This window comes from Ictalurus furcatus, chromosome 28 (genome assembly GCF_023375685.1).
Source record: "Ictalurus furcatus strain D&B chromosome 28, Billie_1.0, whole genome shotgun sequence".
Taxonomy (NCBI): Eukaryota; Metazoa; Chordata; class Actinopteri; order Siluriformes; family Ictaluridae; genus Ictalurus; species Ictalurus furcatus.
Window position 1 is genome coordinate 13,141,661 of NC_071282.1, and position 19,920 is coordinate 13,161,580.

The 19,920-nt window shown below is 40.0% G+C and overlaps 1 protein-coding gene across 2 annotated transcripts in view; it reads right to left on the reverse strand.

Moving 5' to 3' along the window:
• LOC128603925 (E3 ubiquitin-protein ligase RNF43) overlaps nucleotides 1–16,369 on the reverse strand; it is a 114,910-nt gene extending 98,541 nt beyond the window's left edge. For both annotated transcript variants that reach the window (XM_053618709.1, XM_053618708.1), the window contains exon 1: nucleotides 14,867–16,369. In XM_053618709.1, coding sequence (XP_053474684.1) covers nucleotides 14,867–15,079 — 213 coding nt within the window. In that variant the 5' untranslated portion in view covers nucleotides 15,080–16,369. The remainder of the gene's footprint in view (nucleotides 1–14,866) is intronic.
• Between the last annotated feature and the right edge of the window lie 3,551 nt (nucleotides 16,370–19,920).

A 19,920-nucleotide genomic window follows, 5' to 3' on the forward strand; every position in this document is an offset into this window, starting at 1 on the left:
TTTTGGTCATGATAATCCTGATATGAAATTTCCATACAGTTCCATGTCTCACACTACCCTTTGTTTTCAGCCTTAAAATTTTAAACATGAAAAAAGACCACAAAAAGACTCAGAGTGACTTATTTACATACTGACAATACAATTTCAATGTGGAAATCCACTTCTATTTTTGCAAATCAGTACGAAAATCAACTCAATCTAAAACTCCCAGTGCCCCAGGTGTAAACGAGAAGGCAAACGAAGGAAAACTACTGCACGTGTGATGTTTTCTCAACCCATTGAGTAAAATAACACGCCACTTAGTCACCGAACTCGCAAAGTCAGTAACGGGAAACCAAAATAATCCACACATATTTTCGCAACCCTGACAAAAAAGACTGCCCCCTCGCCACATGGAGCAGCAGAGGTAGAATCTGAGAAAGGTTCTCCAGGTGAAATGTGGAACGGTGAGCTCTCACATGGTGTAGAGGAGAAAACCAGAGAAAGCCTATTTGAACTTGCAAGAAAAAAAAATGTTTGGAGTTTGCCATCAGGCTCACGAAAACCGTGCGGTTGAAAGCAAAGCCGTTTGTTTAAACGTAAGCAAAGGAACTGCCATGGTTACTAATCTGCAGCAAAGAAAACTGTTTGGACAAACTCTGCCTTTTTTTTATCCTCTCTTTTTCACAGGCGCCTGATACCTCTGAATTTGCAAAGAAAGAGCCTGGCATGTAGAGAGGCTGAGACGGAGGGAAAGGACCGCTGAAGCAGACAGGTCAGGAGCAGGACAGTGTGTTGGCCCTGCTCTGTGTGTGTGTGTGTGTGTGTGTGTGTGTGTGTGTGAGTGTGAGGGAAAAACCATGTGACTGTAGAGACATAAAGCATGTTCTGTCGCCCTGACTGTCTCCGTTTACAATATAGCTTTTGTTACGGAACATCTGAGCCGCTTTGATCTCGCTTAATGGAGTTTAGTAATGATCACAGCGACGGCCAACCTCACACACACGCCCTCACGCATAAACAAGGGAGCACGCGTGTACTCACACACGCACATGCCTACGCACAAAATTCGGGTAAACGTGGTGCTCCTCAACTGACCTGGGTTAAACCGAGGTTGAAATGAGGTTACGATGGGACATAATGCCATTCATTGACATGAAGGATTTGGGACAGCAGGATCAGTTTGTGTGATCTTAATTATGAGCTCATTAGCCATAAATGCAGACCCCATTCCCAAGACACACAAAATTAGATTAAACAAATAAGCCTACAGTCATGCTGGCCATAATTCCCACATCCATACACCAGACTGAAAATACCAAACTCTTTAAGCACTTCTCGATTGCAGATTACTTAAACTGTGCTGACGACCATTTCTACAATATGTAAGGAATAATATATTTATTGGAAAATTATCCTCTGTTCTGAAGAGTCACTTACCGACTTCTTTACAAAGGATTGCTACTGACACTGGAGACTCCTTCCATAAATATTAAATAAACATCTGCTCTTTGAAAACACATTTTCTTAATTCATTTATTATTTAACTTACAGTTAAGGCCAGAGGTTTATATACACCTTGCAGAATCTGTGAAATAATAATTTAAAATAAAAATAAAAATAAAGAGGATCATAAAAAAATTGCATTTTGTTTTTTATTTAGTTCTTCCCTGAATAAGTTATTTCACATAACAGATGTTTACATATAGTCCACAAGACACAATAATAACTGAATTTACACCAATGCACCAGTTCAAAAGTTTACACACGCTTGATTGAGAGTTGTTCATGAGTTTATCCTGAGCAGTGACCCCTTAGCAACAGCTATGTGATGTTGAGATCCATCTTTTCACACTGAGGACAACTGAGGGACTCGTACACAACTATTACAAAAGGTGCAAACATTCACTGATGCTCAAGAAGGTAACAGGACACATGAATAACCAGTGTAACCAGTAGGGGTGTAAACTTTTGCCTTCTGAGAAATAGCTTATGCAGCTTCTGAAGGGAAGTATAAATGGGGAAAAAATGAGATCTTTAAACAAAATAATAACAAATTACACCGATCATCCTGTTCAAAATTCATTCATTAACACCTTCAGATTTGAGAATTCGACAGCATTGTTGTATAAATTGTTTTATTACACATTATTATTATTTATTATACGTTAATATTATTCTATTATTATTGCCAGTAGAAATGATGTGGTTTATCGCTTATATTTTATCTCTAAACGTGTGGGTTATAACTTGCATTTCATACACGTTCTTCATCCTACCTTTGGAAACTCTTTGTTAAGTGTTGCTTGACTTAAAAAAATATATATTATATATGTTCAAGTGTTTAAGGTTGTTATGAAGAACTACTATGAATTATTCAGTAATTACAGTGAAATGAAAAGAAATGTTTTATAATCTGATGATTTTTTTTTAAAGTATATAATAACTATATTATTATGGGAAAGAAAATCATTTAAAAAAAACCCCTAATATCAGTGCTTTTTCTATCATGATTTTACATGGGCAGAAATACAGATATAAAAAATGAGCTTCTGCATCTGAAATGAAAATGAAGCAACAATTACAGTTTAAAAGTGGTAGAAATGTTCAATTACACAGCTGTCAGAAAAAGGAAATGCAAGTTCAGTAATGAAGATAATGCGTTAATAAATGAAGACTCTCTTGTCAGAGCAAGTAAATCATGTGGAGGGAATTAATACAGATAATATTCCATTAGACATTTTACTAATTGGCTTTAATGGGAAATAAAACCCCCAAAACCCCAGAGAGTGTACAGATTAAGGTAACTACTACTGTATGTATAGTGTAAAAGTGTACAATTAAAGTGTATATTAAGTGTATTGTCGCCACCTGTGGTTAATACAACATCTGGAAAATTAGCCATTTCACAAAAGTCCTGTTTAATGTGTTGAATTTCTCTGTTAGTTTCCCAAGTCGCCAGATCTATGTGATAAAAGAATCCCACTTGATAAGGAGCATTTCCGTGAATTCTGTGGGAAAAGGATGTACTCGGCAAAACTCTGTACGTTGCGGCCTTAAAAAACAGCTGCAAATACTATAGGGTGTGATGGCTTGCCAGAAAAGTGACTACATGGGGATATTTACATTACCATAAAATTGCTAACGTCATGGATTCATTCAGTGAATCATGTGATACAAGAAGTCATGAGACGGAAGAATCACGAGACATCCGTGTTTACTAGCCAAGCGTTCATGTTTAGCAGAAATATAAGTGTTTCAGAGCTGTGGTTTTGCAGCCCACTCTGCAGAAGAGGGCAGACAGCCCTTTCCTCTGAGTGTGTTGCACAGCCCTGTAACGCAACATAAGCAGCAGATACAGGTCATGTATTTTGAAGGAAACAAATGTCAGCCTTCACACTCCACTGTTGGAGAGCTGGATGGTGGGTGGCAATGGGCAGGGGACCAAAAACTGGGAAGAAAATGTAAAAAAAAAAAATCCAAACAATTATATAATGTTCTTAATATCCTAATAAAAGACCCATATAAATCACTCCAAACCACATCAACAAGGACACACCTTTTAACTGGCACGTCATCTTTATTTTGGTTGTCATATGGATTTGAGACCTACTGCCGCTCTGTTTTTCTGCATGGTGTCTGGAGGGGATGTGTGAATTACGATTGATGGATCCGCCCTGGTGTTAGGAACTACATGTTCAGAATGACGTAATCATGGCCGACGCATACTCAGGCTTTATAACTTTTTGATAAGAGACCATTGTTTGAGTTAAAAGATTGGGGGTGGGGGGGGGTGGGGGTGGGGGGTATTGGTGTTACCTGTTGTATTTATGCTGTATATCACTCAAATACACTTTACACCTTGATCCTAGAGCTTTTATAGCTCATCCAAAGTGCGATTAAAACATCTTTTTAAAAAAATAAAAAATGGTAGTAGTAACCACATTCTTACCTAGCTTTCATTTTTCAGTTTTAGGGATATAACCAAATATGGTTATATACATTATATTCTTTTTTTTTGTTTGTTTGTTTGTTAATAAAGCTGAAAAAGGCATTTGGTTGAGATTAGAGGTGTGCATCAGGACTGGGATACCTCAGGATGAAAACAAAAAACAAAAATTTGCACAAGCAAGAGGTTTTAACTTTCACGCAGGCAAGTTGGATACAAAGCTCAAATAAAGACCAGGTTCTTTAAAATAAACATGTGATGGTCCTTAGTAACTGCCTGGTCAGGGTCGTGGTGGTTCAAGTTAAGCTACTAGTCAGTTTGTTTTCCGGACAGAGCTGAAATGCATTTTCATTTTAAAACGTTCTCCGTCTACACTGGTGTTTTCAAACATTTTCCAAAAATTGCTCGTCCACATTTAAAAACGCTTACATCCCTATACTACACATGCGTAAAAACATAAGAAGCTTTGGCCTGTGTCATTTCCATCAGGCGTTTATTTAAAAATGGAATCTGAAGGTTGTACAAATTGACAATAATCTTTAACAACTATCAAACTGGATAGCAGGCACAACAACTAACTACAGTACAATATCGTCCACCATCTTGTTTGTTTTGAGTTGAATGGGTCACATGACTGTGTCACAAGGCTAATAATACATCATTGTTTTTGAATGGGCCTGTCCAAATACCCACACTTGCGGTCTTTGCACTTGACCACTTGTCTACTTACATGACGTATTTCCTGTATTTGGCCCAAGTGTTCAAGTGGGAATGAAGACCGCAAGTGTGTGCAGAACTTCATTACCCGATGGGACACACTTAGCAAGTGCAAAAATGTTGGTCCAGGTTGCGGCAGCGGTTCTCGTCGCTGTTATTATTCTTTTAAGTACTTACAATTGCAGAACATGGTGACGCAACGAACAAACAACACTATGCTTGGACATTTTTTTAAGACCTGGGACAGTCTTGTGTACTTACTTCCTGTCGCGTACACACGCTGTCAAGTGGCCAAGACCACAAGTGCGAAGACCACGCATGACAATTTTGTGCAATTGCGATTTCGGCAAACTCAAGTACTTTTCCGCAAAAAGCACAAAAAAACTCCGCAAATCGCATCGCAAATTTTGAAAAATGCCGCAGCAAAATCAAGCTTTTTTGAAATGGACTGAAAAACACCGTCTCTGTGTGGATAGAAGGCCAAAGCGTAGAGAAAAAGCTGCGTTGTCACATTTATCTGGACTAATGTGGGTGTAGCCTTAGACCATGCTGGTAGTGCTGGCATTTCTACCTCTGGCTTTTTAACAGTGTTTTCAAGTGTTTTCCCAATAAAATAAAATAAAATAAAATAATAACCTCCTGGTTTAGGCCACGTCTACTTCAGCTTTAAAGAAACGCACAGTATGGTTAATGCACCGTTACTTTTTATACTGTTCTCCCCCAGCATACATAAACATACTTACATTAGCTTTTCAGGATTAGTTTATACTTTTTCACTTTTACTTTTGATACTTCATTTTTTGTTTTTGAGAATACCTCAATCACACCTAAACTGGTGTCCCTGAGTACACAGCTACTTCAGCAGCCAAGCCTTTGACAAAATGCTTCCTCGCTTCAGGCAAGAACATATAATTCCCCTTTAAATGCCAGACAGCTTTTAAGTGGAGTTAACTGCGATTATTCATATTGAACACCCAACAGTGCAAGCATTCAGAATCCTGTAAACACTCAAGTATGAGAAATTTCTTTGAATAATGGGCTTGGTACGTCAAAAAAAAAAAGCAAAACCATTAATCACATGCTAATAGGCCTTCACAACTAACTAGCATTTACATGTGTGGTATTTATTAAGGGAGGAGTATGACATTTGGTTTTGGTATATTATGTGGTGCTGAAAATAACCATACTGAGACTAGGGTGTGACGATCTATCTACATAATGTCAGTTAGTTCAGAAGAGATATTACGTAGTATATATAAAACAGCAGCTCTGACAGAAGTGCCGACTGTAATTCAGATCACATGTTTACATTAATTTACTTATTCTAATATGTTATCTATAGTAACAGGTAATTCACAGGGATTTATATAGTGGACTAATAATAATACAATGGATTACTAATAAACAATTCTTAAAGATGTGCTGTTAAATAAAAATGTACAATCATTGATATGGTGAAGTTTTCTGTATGAAGACGTTTATGCAAGACATTTATGGAAGGAGTCTCCAGTATCAGCACAGAAACAGTAAAAAGTCTTTCTGCATTTTTTTTTTGTCTTATTAGCTTATTAAAAAGAGAGGTTGGTGATGGAATGACAGGTTATATCTGCTATATTGTAAGTGCTAATAGGAAAAGTTGTTTTGCGGCTGTTTCATTAAACGTAACTATATATTGATGAAAAGTGTCATGGACTACGCTTTAATTAATGAAAAAAGAAGAAGAAGAAACCATTGGCAAACATGCTGAGACATGACTCCACTTTAGGGTGGTAATGGTACCACACCACACTGTCACTGATTATTTTCCAGCATGGCCTGGAGTATTTTATTCCTAATATCAATTAAACAGTATCCTAGTCCATTAGCTAAGCTACCTTTCTTGGTGTTTAATAGCTTGCTAATTTTTGATTAGCTACAATTATATTGTAGGAAACTGTTTTCTTTCATAATGTGACTTTCCAAATGCAATGGTCAACATTACTGCTTAGTGGCTTGGCGTTTTTGGCTAAGTTGTTTTATTTTATTTCTTGATCATGTTACAGAGTACTGCAGCTCAATTTAGCTAATGTTAGCAAAGATTAGCTACCCATTCTTGTGCTGCATTCATGAAAAAGTGGGAACTGCAATGTTTCAGACTTTCAGAAGTCAGAAAAGTCCATTTGAACAGCTTTCTAAAATCCTCACAGTCCTTTTGTATTTCTCAAGCGCTCCAAAGTTTCAACATGGCAGCAATAATAAGCAAAAAGTCAGAACAAGAAACACAAGCATCATTTAAGCAGTCTTTTGAGTTTCTTTTATGTATGCTATGCTAAATATAAACAGATCATTCAGAGATCCCCCGCTGAAAAAAACAATAGAAACCATCACAGAAATTCTAATGATTTTCTATTTGTAGTTTCCACTACAAATACCGTTACAAACCATCAGCTGTTAACCATTAAAACCATTACTAAATGGTTTCCATTACGTCATAGGTCTTTAATAATATCCACTAGATAAAACATGTCACCAATAAAAGGCAACAAATTACCAGTAGAGACCCACATGGACCATTACAGTTTGCATTAAAACCACAACAAATTCTATGAGGGTTTCTATTGGGGGTTTTTTCAGCAGAGTTGGTTCATTTTGTGCAAGAATTTCATTCAAATGTCACACTTTCGTGTGTTTTTCAGTAACCATAGCCTACGTTTATGTTTAAAATAAATGAAGCACTATCCAAACAACTCCTCTTGGACAATATTAAAGATCTTTTAAACTCCACACCAAAGCCAAACATATGCTAGTTCCTATAAGCCATGAACACGGCACGTTGCTAGTATGATATTTAGGCATAAACACTAATCTAATCTGTTAGCTGGCTTACAAAATAATAAAACAAAACATTCGCACCGATTCTGTTGGTGGTTTTGTGTCTGGACTGTTTACTGGATAAAATTACGCTAATGGGAATCATTCTCTAAATGAAAGGACCACTGACCCACTGGTGAGCTCTGATTATTCTTAGATTCAATGCCAAGCCCATGCTAATGACTAGTCAGTACTTGTTGTGGGAAGCCAAGTTAGCATTTAGTGACTGTTTTGTATTGAGGTCTGTGCTTGCTCCACCTGGGCACGGTGACGCTAATAGGCAGGTAACAGATGGCCTGCTTCCCATCATCCCTATGGGAACAGGTGTGGATCTGCCTCTCTGTGCTGCACAATATATTGTACGTTAACTATTATTTCAGTACTAGCCTGTGCTGTTTGATATTACACAAAGCTGCAATGTGAAACCTTTAACAACATCAGAGCTGATCGATTATAAAGGTCATAAGATTTATAGCGTACTGAAACCATCTCAGACATCCCAAATGAGCTTCTGTGGCTGTTTTGATCAAGCACGTCAGTCGCATGATCCGACAAACATAGTCATTTTGGTCAAAATAATGAAGGCCAGTCTTTAACCAAGGCATACCATCCTAAACCAAAGGGTTCAGGAAAAGGTTTTTAATAAATTGGAAGGCATATTGAAATCAAAATACGTCGCGCTATAATGTGCAGTGTAGCCGTTTTTGAAAACAAGCAGTTTGGCAAAAATGAACAAGGGATGGAAATCAGGGGGAAAATGTTGGAGGGTGTTTTGAGTGGAAATATTTGCTCTAATCAAACAGACTAAATGATGCATTAGGAGTGGGAGATATAACAGAAATATAGTATCATATCACACTGACACATAATAACTATCATGATTAGGGTTGTTACTGTGTCACGGTTAGTTACGGTGTATGATTGGATGGTTACATCACAGTTGAGTTTTGAAAATACTGATTAAAATGCATTTCTGTCTGTTACCATCCAGTCATTTCGTGATTTCACGATCGCAGAAATGAACGCAAAATCAAGCAAACTTCGGAGTACAGCAGATTTTGCGCAGATCATGTGATGTCATCACAACATACATTCAGTCAAAGCCCTCTTCGAATCACGTCTGTCGAACATGAACGAGCTAAAAGTTCTCATTTACCAACAAACATCACTGTGAACGGCCGTGCAAAACAATTTCTTGCAAGTGCAATTTCACGAGTTCAAGTAGTAACATCCATCCATTTTCTGTAATGCTTATCCTACACAGGGTTGCCGGGGAGACTGGAGCCCATCCCAGGGAACTCGAGGTACAAGGTAGGGGACACCCTGGACAGGGTGCCAACCCACCACAGGGCATAATCGTACACACATTCACACACCACGGACAATTTGGAAATGCCAATCTGCTTACACAACGCATGTCTTTGATCAGGGGGAGGATACCAGAGTACCAGGAGGAAAACCCTGAAACAAGGGGGGAACATGCAAACTCTGGGCACACAGGGCAAAGGCAGGATTCGAAACCCCAACCCCAAAAGTGCACAGCAAATATGCTAACCACTGAGCCACTGTGCCCCCTAAATTCAAGTCGTTTTCTGCAAAAAAGCACAAAAACCTCACACATTTTGAAAAAGCCGCAGCAAAATCGAGCATCACAAAAAAACTCGGCGATATCCTGTATGGTTTGATCATCTAGTTATATTGTTACCTCTGCCGCCCCTCCTAGTATGTATCCTAACTTTACCTTTAACTTTCTGTGCTATTAAATGCACAAAAGAACATGGCATTGTTGAACAAAACTAACCAAAACATCATTCACTAACCAAAAGAAAGTGATAAATATTGACAGCAAAATCATTTTTTATTAAAACCTTGTTCTCAAACATAAGAAAACAAAAACAATTTGATATTTTGTTTCCTTGTTATACGGTGTATACAAGGATGTGCAAAGAGACTTCTGCGCAAAATTCCATAAAAATTATTTTTACCACCGGCTTGTGCATATTTTTACATTTCGACACCAGCTTGTGTATTTTAATATTTTAAACTATAACACCCCTGATCATGGTATGAACTGTACATTTACTAACAAACTGCCAGCAAAACATTAGTGTTGCATCATTATTTTTTTTATATGAAAAACTTTTCAATACTTTTATTTAATATTAACCCAAATTTAATCTGAAAAGGAGAAAGAATTATAACAACTCCAAATTTTAAATTAAAGACTTTAAAGGTTCAGTACAAAATTTTCACATCAAATCAGACACCAATGAAAGGTATTGTTAAAATAATGTTAGAAAAACGTATCACTATACCTGCAATATCTCAGAAATTATCATAATATTACTATCTTTTCATATTTTCCAGCTCTACTACACACACAATCAAGCAAACACAAACAAGTCTGGTTCAAGGAGAAGGCACGCAATAATGCTTTTCCCATACCAAAGTACTAGCAGTCTTCACTAGGGACTACAGGTCTGACAGGAAGGAACCTGACATCAACAAATGTGTGTGTGTGTGAGAGAAAGAGAGAGAGAGATGGAGAGAGAGAGCTTTGGCTTGCTATTTATGAGTCTGGACATAGGTCCAGTATTTTGTATAGCTGCTATTCAGTGTACAGAATCATGTTGTGAGCATGTTTGTTGTCTATGTCCCTGAGTTGATGGATGATGGAAGCCTTCTTGGAGGCCGTTTTCCTAAAACCTGAAGCAGAACATGTTGCATAACATCTCCACCGACACACTAGGCATTTCTCCGTCTCTCTAATGACTAAACAAGAGACAAGAGGCTACCTTAAAAGCTTTGCCATGTTTCCCCTGTCCAAACCGCAACACACGACCCTGTTTCCATCACTCAAATTCAGATAGCTTTTGCATGCTCATTCCCATGATGCAGAGGGTCCCTCGACGTGTGTAACCATACTCAAAACCCCAAGACGAACACACAGGACGGAAGCAGGACAGATGCAGGAATCTGCAGTATGTGGCTTGTCCGTTTAAGGTATTTGACTGGTCGGAAGCTTGATAAACAGCTCTCTTGGACTTCCAATGAGTGATTTCCAAGAGCGACTGTTTGATATCCTGCAGTCTGGGACATGTTTTGAAATATTTTATATGGGATTAGGAGGGTAAATTGGGGAGGGTAAATAATTACCTGCTAACTCTTGGGACAGTCCATGCTTCAGTTGTACAAAGATCCAAACGCATCACTATGAGGGGCCCAAGCACCGGATGTGAGACTTCCAAGGTGTTGAGACTTTTTCATTTAAGATTATTGCTTATGCTGGTGTGTTTGATAAAAACAGAAAAGCATTCAACATAAAACCTCAGCAGGCCCTGAGCGACAGGGAGGGGCAGAGAGGCTGTTATGCCTGTTATCAGTTTCCAAGGGGGGAAATACAGACAGGAAGCTCATCTGAATCAAGGGAGGGGAGCACTATCGGAAGTGTCGAGTAAACACTGCTCTCCTTTTTAATCATCCAGACTCACGGTTTTTAACTTGAGATGCTTTCATCTCGCCTTCGCCCTGACGCATCCAATATCTCAACCTCCCCCGAGTGGAGAGACAGTGGTATGTCCTCCAGAGAGAGAGAGAGCGAGAGAGCAAGAGAGAGAGAGAGCGATAGAAATGTAAACTATAATCAGACAATCAAACTAAACTTTAGGCAGCCACAGTGTTGAAAGAGTTGGCTAAGTCGCCAAGATTTACACTGCAAATTAAAGTATCTGAGAATAGTTCTCCCGCTTTCAACAAAGCTAACCATCACTATTGCTGAAGAAAAACTGGTCCTAGATTAGTCCACATGAGCAGACCTAATTATCCCCATTACAAAAGACTGGGTGACCTCTTTCTTGTACAAAAGAAAAAAAAATCTCCAATAGTAAAAAGCAGCGTTGAAAAATAATCCAAAGGAAACTCAGATGAGAAAGTGAGCCTTTTTTGAACGACTTGGCTTCTTTTAATTGGGCCAAGAGTGGGATTAACTTCAAAAGGTGCGGTGGGCAAAACCTCAAATTTGCCCTCTTATCATCCCCCCCTCCACTGCCCATGCTTAAGCAACAGCTGCCTTTCCCCTCAAGTTCAAAGCATCCCAGAATGCACTGCGATGGCCCTGCTTCACTATAGTGGGACGGATGTGGAGCCTGCCAAGGCATCTGGCCTTTTCAAAGGTATGGGCGCAGGACCAAAGAGCCCAAGATACTGATATTGGACGAGGAGAGGGGGCACGGCAAGAGCCATAATCCCTCAGCAAAGCACTTGGCAGAGCGGCTGATATCTCGAAAATGACCTTAACGTAGTGCATGGAAGGAATGACTGGAGCATGAGTTATGGCATAAAGAAGTTATTGTTGACTCTACACTACTTAGGCTCACATTGCCAGTACATCCATAACACGGATGGCTGAACTTCTAGGTTTTAACCACTGCTTGTTGTTGTTGTTGTAGTTTCTTTGTAGTTTTTCTCTCGTGATGCTCTCAGTAGCCAAATCTCGTAAAACGATGGATCTTCAAAGAATTCACTGAAATGTACTTATTGTGATATAAAATGATTCAGAGATATAAAACTGTTCCTTTAACTATTGAACAAATTCCACAACAGGCACAAAATCTCACATTGTAACTGTTTAAATAATCCCACCCACCTGATCTTCCCTGTTTCTATTGTTTCTCTCTCTCTCTCTCTCTCTTCCTTTTCTTAAAACAGATTAAAAAAAGATCTCTTCATTTCTTGTGAGAATCCAGACTTTCTACAAAATTCTTCTTGTTTCTACAAGCTATCAAGACAAAATAATTGCTATAAAATGACAGCATTGTTATAGCTGGCGGGTTAAATTTGACATGGATTGCAATTAAGCCTAGTCCAAGAGCACTAAGGGTTTTTTTTTTCATATTTTGAGCCAAATGCTCAGCAAATTTCTGAAAAGTTGGCGCGACAATTTGCAAATCGTTGTACACCCTGTTCTGAAAAGTGCCCAACAGGACGGCATAATTAAAAGGGGACCAGACAGACGCACGACGCCATACAGTGTCTTGCTATGTTATCGTTAGTTTTAATCAGCATCTTCTTTTCATTCTCAGCGAAGTGTACATTTTTTATTGCACTATCTAGGCATATTTTTGACTTGCTGATCATTTCACACAAGTTGAAAATGCGTATTAAAACAGGTTGATAAACAGTGGCTTGTGATTTCCAACACTGTTACAAAATGTTTTTTTTAAAAAGAACAAAATCATGGACCCACTGGCTATGCTTCATGCACCTATGACGGTCCCTGACCCCCATTTTGAGAACCACTAGACTTTAGGACGATCAGCAAGTCCAGCACTGATAGTAATGCAAGACTAGCCTAAATGTACTTGTGGAAAGCCAAACTTTAAAATGAACAAAATGGAGAGACGTCCTGGAGGAATACGCCGACACTCGCTTCGTGTCGTACTTGTAACCCGAGCATGTTTTTCAATCTTCACAACAATAAAAAAAACAACTCCCGACTATTAATATCCTGCTTTCACAAAGCAAAGTACACAATACATATATGATCTAATTCCATTCAAGACCAGAAGCTGTCCTAAGTTGCACCACCCCCAACTAAATGAAACGCTTCCATTATCATCGTGTCCAATCTTTTTCTCCCCCCCCCCTCCCTCATTCACACTATTATCCACTGGATAAACGGAGAGGAATCTGTGTCCCTAAGAGACGAACTAAGGCCTAGAATAACATCTTAAGGGTGATTGTGATGGAATCGCGCTTAAGGAGATCAAAGCCGGACTTAGATGTATAATTACTGGTGGTTATGAAAACTGGCTGTCATCTTCTGCTACGGATGAGCATGTAGAATTCAGAGTAGCCTGAGGACAGTAAGGCAGCAGACACACCTAAAAAACTTTGAACGAGCGAGCAAGAAAAACAGAGATAAAAACAGAGCACGAGAGAGCTAGAGAGAAAGAGAGAGAGAGATAGAGGTTGAGAGAGAGAGAGACAAAGACCTTGATGCTTGGAGAAAGTGATTTGTCTTTCTTGGCCTTTCCTTCTTGATATTATCAAATATGATAATATGTGATATATGAGTTGAAATAAGTCAGCTACGCAAGTACGTTTGTTTACACCTTGCTAGATTTGAAGACAAAATAACACCACACCATGATAAATGTATCACATTCGTTGCAGGAAAGTTGCGGGGCTATGGAGTCCCGTGCGGAAGAGTAGGGATGATGTATTCCTTTCTTCTCCCTGCCTCCATCCCCTCGAGGAAAGCAACATAAAGCCGGAGCGCCCCTGCAACACGGACCTGTTGCGACAGGCCGGCGCAGCAACAAAGAGAATCTCACACAGTACAACACACTCTTTGTGCAATCAGAGAGTATCTTACTTATGAGTGGGTTATCCTTACACACATTCCTATTTGTACACAAGCCAACGTTTCTCTCTCTCTCTCTCTCTCTCTCTCTCTCAATAAATAGCAGCAGGTTTATCACAGGTACAGATTCCTTGTCAATTACGACCCCGGTATCTGGTTAGTTGTGCTGTGCCTAGTAAGCGGGAAAAAAAAAAACCCAGCAGCTTGCTACTTCACTTGTAAAAACTCAGGGGGAAAAACGTTATTCACTCGATTCGCAGATTGAATGCAATTTCCTAAAAGATGAGAGAAAGGATTTGTTATTTCGAAATTCCTATTTTCATCACCCAGACATTCTTTTATAGACTGAGAAGTAATTAGAAAGCATAGCCTAAGAGCACAGGCCCAAGTATTTAAAAGCCTACAGATCTCTCACCTCCACCAAAACCTGGATGGAGCAGCTGGCACACATACATAAAGACACACTCAGCCTTCACACCAGAGCTCTTGTCAACAAGCCAGCCGGAAGATCTCTTATGAGATAAAAAAGAAAAAGATACATGTGTCATCGGCTCTTTGGTGTGATAGAGTCAACACCTCTGTCATGCTCATAGTTAATGAGGAAATTGACAGTGATAATTAAAAGAGCTGGCCCAAGATTGAAAGGCGTGTGGGGGATGCTTGTGGTTTAGGATATGGCACCTCGTTCACCTGCTTGTGAGGTTTCTGCCAACACATGGAGCACCGAATGTGGCTTAGACAGCGATCTTGTCCAAACAAGATCACTCTGATTGGTGTTGCAGCACAACATATCAGGCAGGCTGATGCCTGTGATTGACTGATCTTACAGTATTTCTCACTATGAGAGCTGCAACATAAACATGAGGTCATTTTTTTTATACATCATAAGCACCGAGGTTGAGGGAAAGTTCAGAATTCCAGAAGAAATATGCTGCATGAATTACATTTGCAGCAATGTGTGAAACACAGAAAAAAAATTCTGACATCTTCATCTCTTCTGCACCTACCTGCATGAGTTTCCCCTCAGCGAATCCGCTGCTGCTTCCAGCAAACACCCCTTCCAGGGTGATGGGCCCTGGGGCTTTGGGGTTGAGCAGCGTGACCTTGATGAGGGCGCGGGTCGCTGACACCTCCAGGCCCGCATGGCCCAGCGCCACCTGCAGGGCAGCCGTGATCAGCCACGGCCAGAGCCCGGCCAGGCGCTGTGCGGCGAGCCTCATTGACCCAGCTGCAGCTTCGGGGCACGGGCACGCATAACGCACTGTTTCAGAACCACTGGCACACTGAGAAAATCACCAGGGTCCGTCTGGGTGCCTCAACACGGCCGGACTTGAGATGCAACTCTATTTCCGTGAACTTCTGAAGGATTTCAATTAGCACGAGAACAAGTCTGCTTCGGACCCGAGACATGTGCATGGAAAAGGCAAATCCTTAAGTAATGACAGCTCTCGCAAGAGCTCTGGAAAAGCAGTAATCATTGTTAAAGTGAACAAATAATATGCATCAAATGTGACATCACTTTCTGCTGGAACATGAGTGCTAATTAAATGGCCATTAACTAGTGCTGGCTATCCTGTGTCAGTGAAAGCACTGACTGGAAGCAGGACTCGTAACGTGTGCATCGAACTTCTCCAGTCATAAGAATTCCCAGTACGCTTTACTCAGTCCAGTGAAAGCAGGCACCAGATTTCAGGCAGCCAGAAAGCTTTGGATCTCTCCGTCCTAATCATGCACTCATAGATCTCCATTAGATGGTGTTACATTTCGGCGGTTGTGCATTCACTTCGAATTCAACAGGTGGCCTGATCATAACTCGGTTATCCGAAGCCGACAACTCTCCAAAGCTGCGTCATGCAAACGGACGCAGAACGTGAACCTGAACGCGTGACTTCCCTTCGGGCTTCACGCGCTCCGTTACACCGGCGGTTCCGTACTGCTGAAATGGAATATTCGGTTACTGTGTATCAGATTGTTCCGCCTTGATCAAGCGAAGGTTTGTTTAGTCCTGGTTGTGGTGTAAAAAAATAAAAAAAGAATAGTGAATGAATCGCTGTCCGCAATCAGGTGCGATTCCTACACGTCGAACCGAGCAGTCGGTCCTCCACACGTTCCTCCAGCCGTCATATTAAACCTGCTCACAGTTTCCACCCCCGGCCCAAAACAAACAAACAAACAAAAACAATCCAGCAGTTGGAAGTTCTGCGCACAAGCCTGAGATCCTTCTACAAGCCGTGTGTCGCAGAGGAAAGTCTCCGTAAACACGCGGTCGGAGAGTTGTTCAGTGGTGAAGTGTGTGTGAGGCGTGAGGACAGGGCTGCGGGGTGTGTGAAAAGAAGTTCAAAAAGTGTGTGTAGAAGCGAGCCCGAGTCTCCCTCCCTGGGGATCTCAGGGAGCAGGTCTACCTGTTGCACACTGACTGTGTATGCGTGGTGTGTGTGTGTGTGTGTGTGAGAGAGAGAGAGTGTGTGTGTGTGTGTGTGTGTGTGACAGAGGGTGGAGCAGAAGCCATACTAAACATCACTTTGACGACGCGCGGCGCCGTTTAGTGGACACACTGAGATACTTCTGACAAACAATCCCTGTAATAATATCAAATGTATAAATATAAACAGCTAGGAACGAAAGAATACTGCCCTGGTTCACATTACATTTGATCATATCACACATATTTACATTTATAGCATTTGGCAGACACCCATTTCTACAGCTGAGCAGTTGATGGTTAAGGGCCTTGCTCAAGGGCCCAACAGTGACAGCTATAGAGCTATAGGACGTACTGGGATTTGAACGCATGGCATTCTGATCAGAGGTCCAGCGTCTTAAGGTACATTCAGACATACAGCGACTCGCAGCAACAAAGGCCGTTCAATTTTTAACGAGAACTGACGGCTTCTGGCAACTTTTTGCAAATTTGGAGCGAAATGTTGCAGCGACTTCCGATAGGAGTGAGGACAGTAGAGCGCACGTGATCAGTGATCTGCCATGCTGTCTGCGAATTGTTTCAGGGACCCAGACAGTCTGGAGCTTTCGCTGTAGATAGATAGCTGCAATGGCAAAGAGCACAACTTGCTTCTTCTTCATCTTTTGGATTTGATGCATATATTCACTGGTGAATTTGGTATACAAACACTCCCTCCAGAATGTTTCATTTTAGCAGTAAGAAAACTGGTTTGCTGTCAGAGGTGGAATGTGAGTTGCGCCACCCACTGACAAATGTTACTATGGCAAACAGTATTAGGAACGCCTACTGGCGACATAGTACAGCAGTGATAAAATCGATGTACGTGTGAACATACCTTTAAAGTGCACCTATTATGGTTTCGAAACGTGTCTAATTTTGTTTTAAAGGTCTCATACAATAGATTTACATGCATCCAAGGTCAAAAAACACTTTAACGTGCTCATAATTAAACTGCAGCATTAATTTTTCCCCCCAGTGTCACAAATGACTCGTTAAATGATACGTTCTAAAGGATTCATTCTAAACTCCTCCTTTCAGAGAGCATACTCTGCTCTGGTTGATCAGATGTCCCAGTCTATTGAGATTGGTCTACCGCTGTCAGCCAGCAGCCGATGAAGCCCAGAGGCGGGGCTTTTTGTTACAAAACCATCCATCTTCTACCGCTTACTCCTTTTCAGGGTCATGGGGAACCTGGAGCCTATCCCAGGGAGCGTCGGGCACAAGGGTACACCCTGGACAGGGTGCCAGTCCATTGCAGGGCACACAAACACATATACACATTCACACACCCATTCATACACTACGGACACTTTAGACACACCAATCAGCCTACCATGCATGTCTTTGGACAAGGAAACTGGAGTACCCGGAGGAAACCCCCGCAGCACGGGGAGAACCCCCGACCCTGGAGGTGTGAGGCGAACCACTAAACCACCGTGCGCCCTTGTTACAAACCTAAGTAGGTTAATACAGGAAGTAAGTCTGGAATTACTAACGACTCGTTTCAGCTCTTCAGAATCGATCCCTTCTTTTGGGAGTCAATAACTCTGTTTGTCATGCGCTTTGCAGACTTTTTACATTCACAAACAGTTCTATAACATACTCCATGAAAGGTAATATTTGAAAAACCATAATAGGTGCACTTTAACCACTGCACTGGAACATTACATCATATTACATTTTCTAAATTCACATCCTATAAGACTTTTTGAAGGACCACCTCCATCCGTAGGTCCCCTAGAATTATCACTACCCCCGCCCCCCCAACCCACAAGCAATACTCCTGAACACATGAATTAACTCTATGTATTTAAAAGAATTTATTCCACACCAGTAAATTCTTAAATCTGATTGGTCAGAAAGTGTTGATTAATTTTCTTTACAGCAGTTTCTATAATAACGACTTACACAGGGACCTGCATGGCCGATGCATCACATAAACAGATAAAAAATGTGGGTAATTGTTGATGTGGTGGCGATTTCTGTAAGGAAAGGTTTATTAGGCATATTTGGAAGGAGTCTCCAGTGTCAGCACTTTGTAACAGTCAGAGGTTAAGTGGTTAGTTTAAGTTTTCAGAACGGAGCATTTGTGCTTTCTTCGTAACGTGACGAGTTGCATTCTTTTTTGTCGATTAACTTCATGGCAGAAAAAATAAACTATACTGAGACTATGACATAAGTCAGAAACTAAACAGGAACTAGCTTGTCTCATGGATGTTCCAGAACATTAAATGTAACTATAAATGGATTTTAAAAAGTATGACATGTTGTTTATTAATAGATGTAATAAACATTACTAAGATATCATTGTAAATAATGTAAGATTGTTGTAGTATAAGAGGAACAAAACACTTTTCAATGTGCTGCTGTTGGAAAATAATCAACTTCAGTAGCCACTTCGTATCAGGGAACATCTCACACTATCCCGCCATTGATTATTTTCCAAGAACAACATGCCCCATTATGTTTTATTCCTTACATGATGAATTGTTACCTTTGGATGTGATTGGTGTAGAGGGAAGAAAGTAAGGGAAAGGGGGAATCCCTACCACCTCCAAATACTCAAATATTGTGCCTACTCAAATAAGAGCATAACAAATGTTTCCATCTTCTGTATTTGTGTGTTCTAATTCAAAATGATCACATCAGTCCAAATTTCATTTCATGCTTAGTAAATATTTCAGAAATATAGTTTAATGGTATGTTCATTACCAAGAATTAATGTGCTCACTTTACAGATTTGAATAAAGTTGTATAAATCTTCTTCTTTTTTTTTTTTTTTTTTTGCTTAATTGTGACTTTTCAAATCAGATTAGAGACACTTTCGATTTGTTTTCTTTTTTATATCACACTTTATTGCACGTACTGTACATTATATACCTCTCATCTGGACCCTCTCCCACACTCACATTTCTCTGGGCACAGATATAACTGCTTCTGGCATTTTATTTATTTATTTATTTATTTATTTATTTATTCATTCATTTGCCTTCAACTTATTCAACTATTGAAGATTGTTTGTGAATTACAATATATGTGGATCATGCATGTAATGTTATGCGTTTTTGAAATGCAAGTGCACAGAGGTCTATTCACACTCAGGGTGCTTTTACTCCTAATAGTAGTTTTACCTTGTCCAAATCAGAGTGAAATGTGGTACATAAAATGTACATGTAACATGTTTGGTTCATTTAGTGCAGAGTAAAAACTGTGCAAGTGAAAGAGTCCTTACAAACATAAAATGTGAACCACAACAGAAAAATTGAGAAACTGAGCAATAAAGCTTGTGATATGAATACAGCCTTTGTCTCTTGGCACTTTTTTATCACTGCTGGCTTCTTTAACAGCTCTGTGTTTGGATTGTATTACACCCCATTTCTAGGTCACTTTGTACAAAAGTGTCTGCCAAGTAAATAAATGTCAATCTAAACTACTACTCTTGTTTGGAGAAAAATAAAATGTGAAAATGTTGTGAAGGTGTCTCCTCATTGGCTGTTCTACCTTATACTGTTTCTATATCATTCCAGTTTTTCTGGTGTATGTGCCTTGTGCTCAGCATGACTGGGATATTTATATATTTATATTTATGAAAGTAATTGG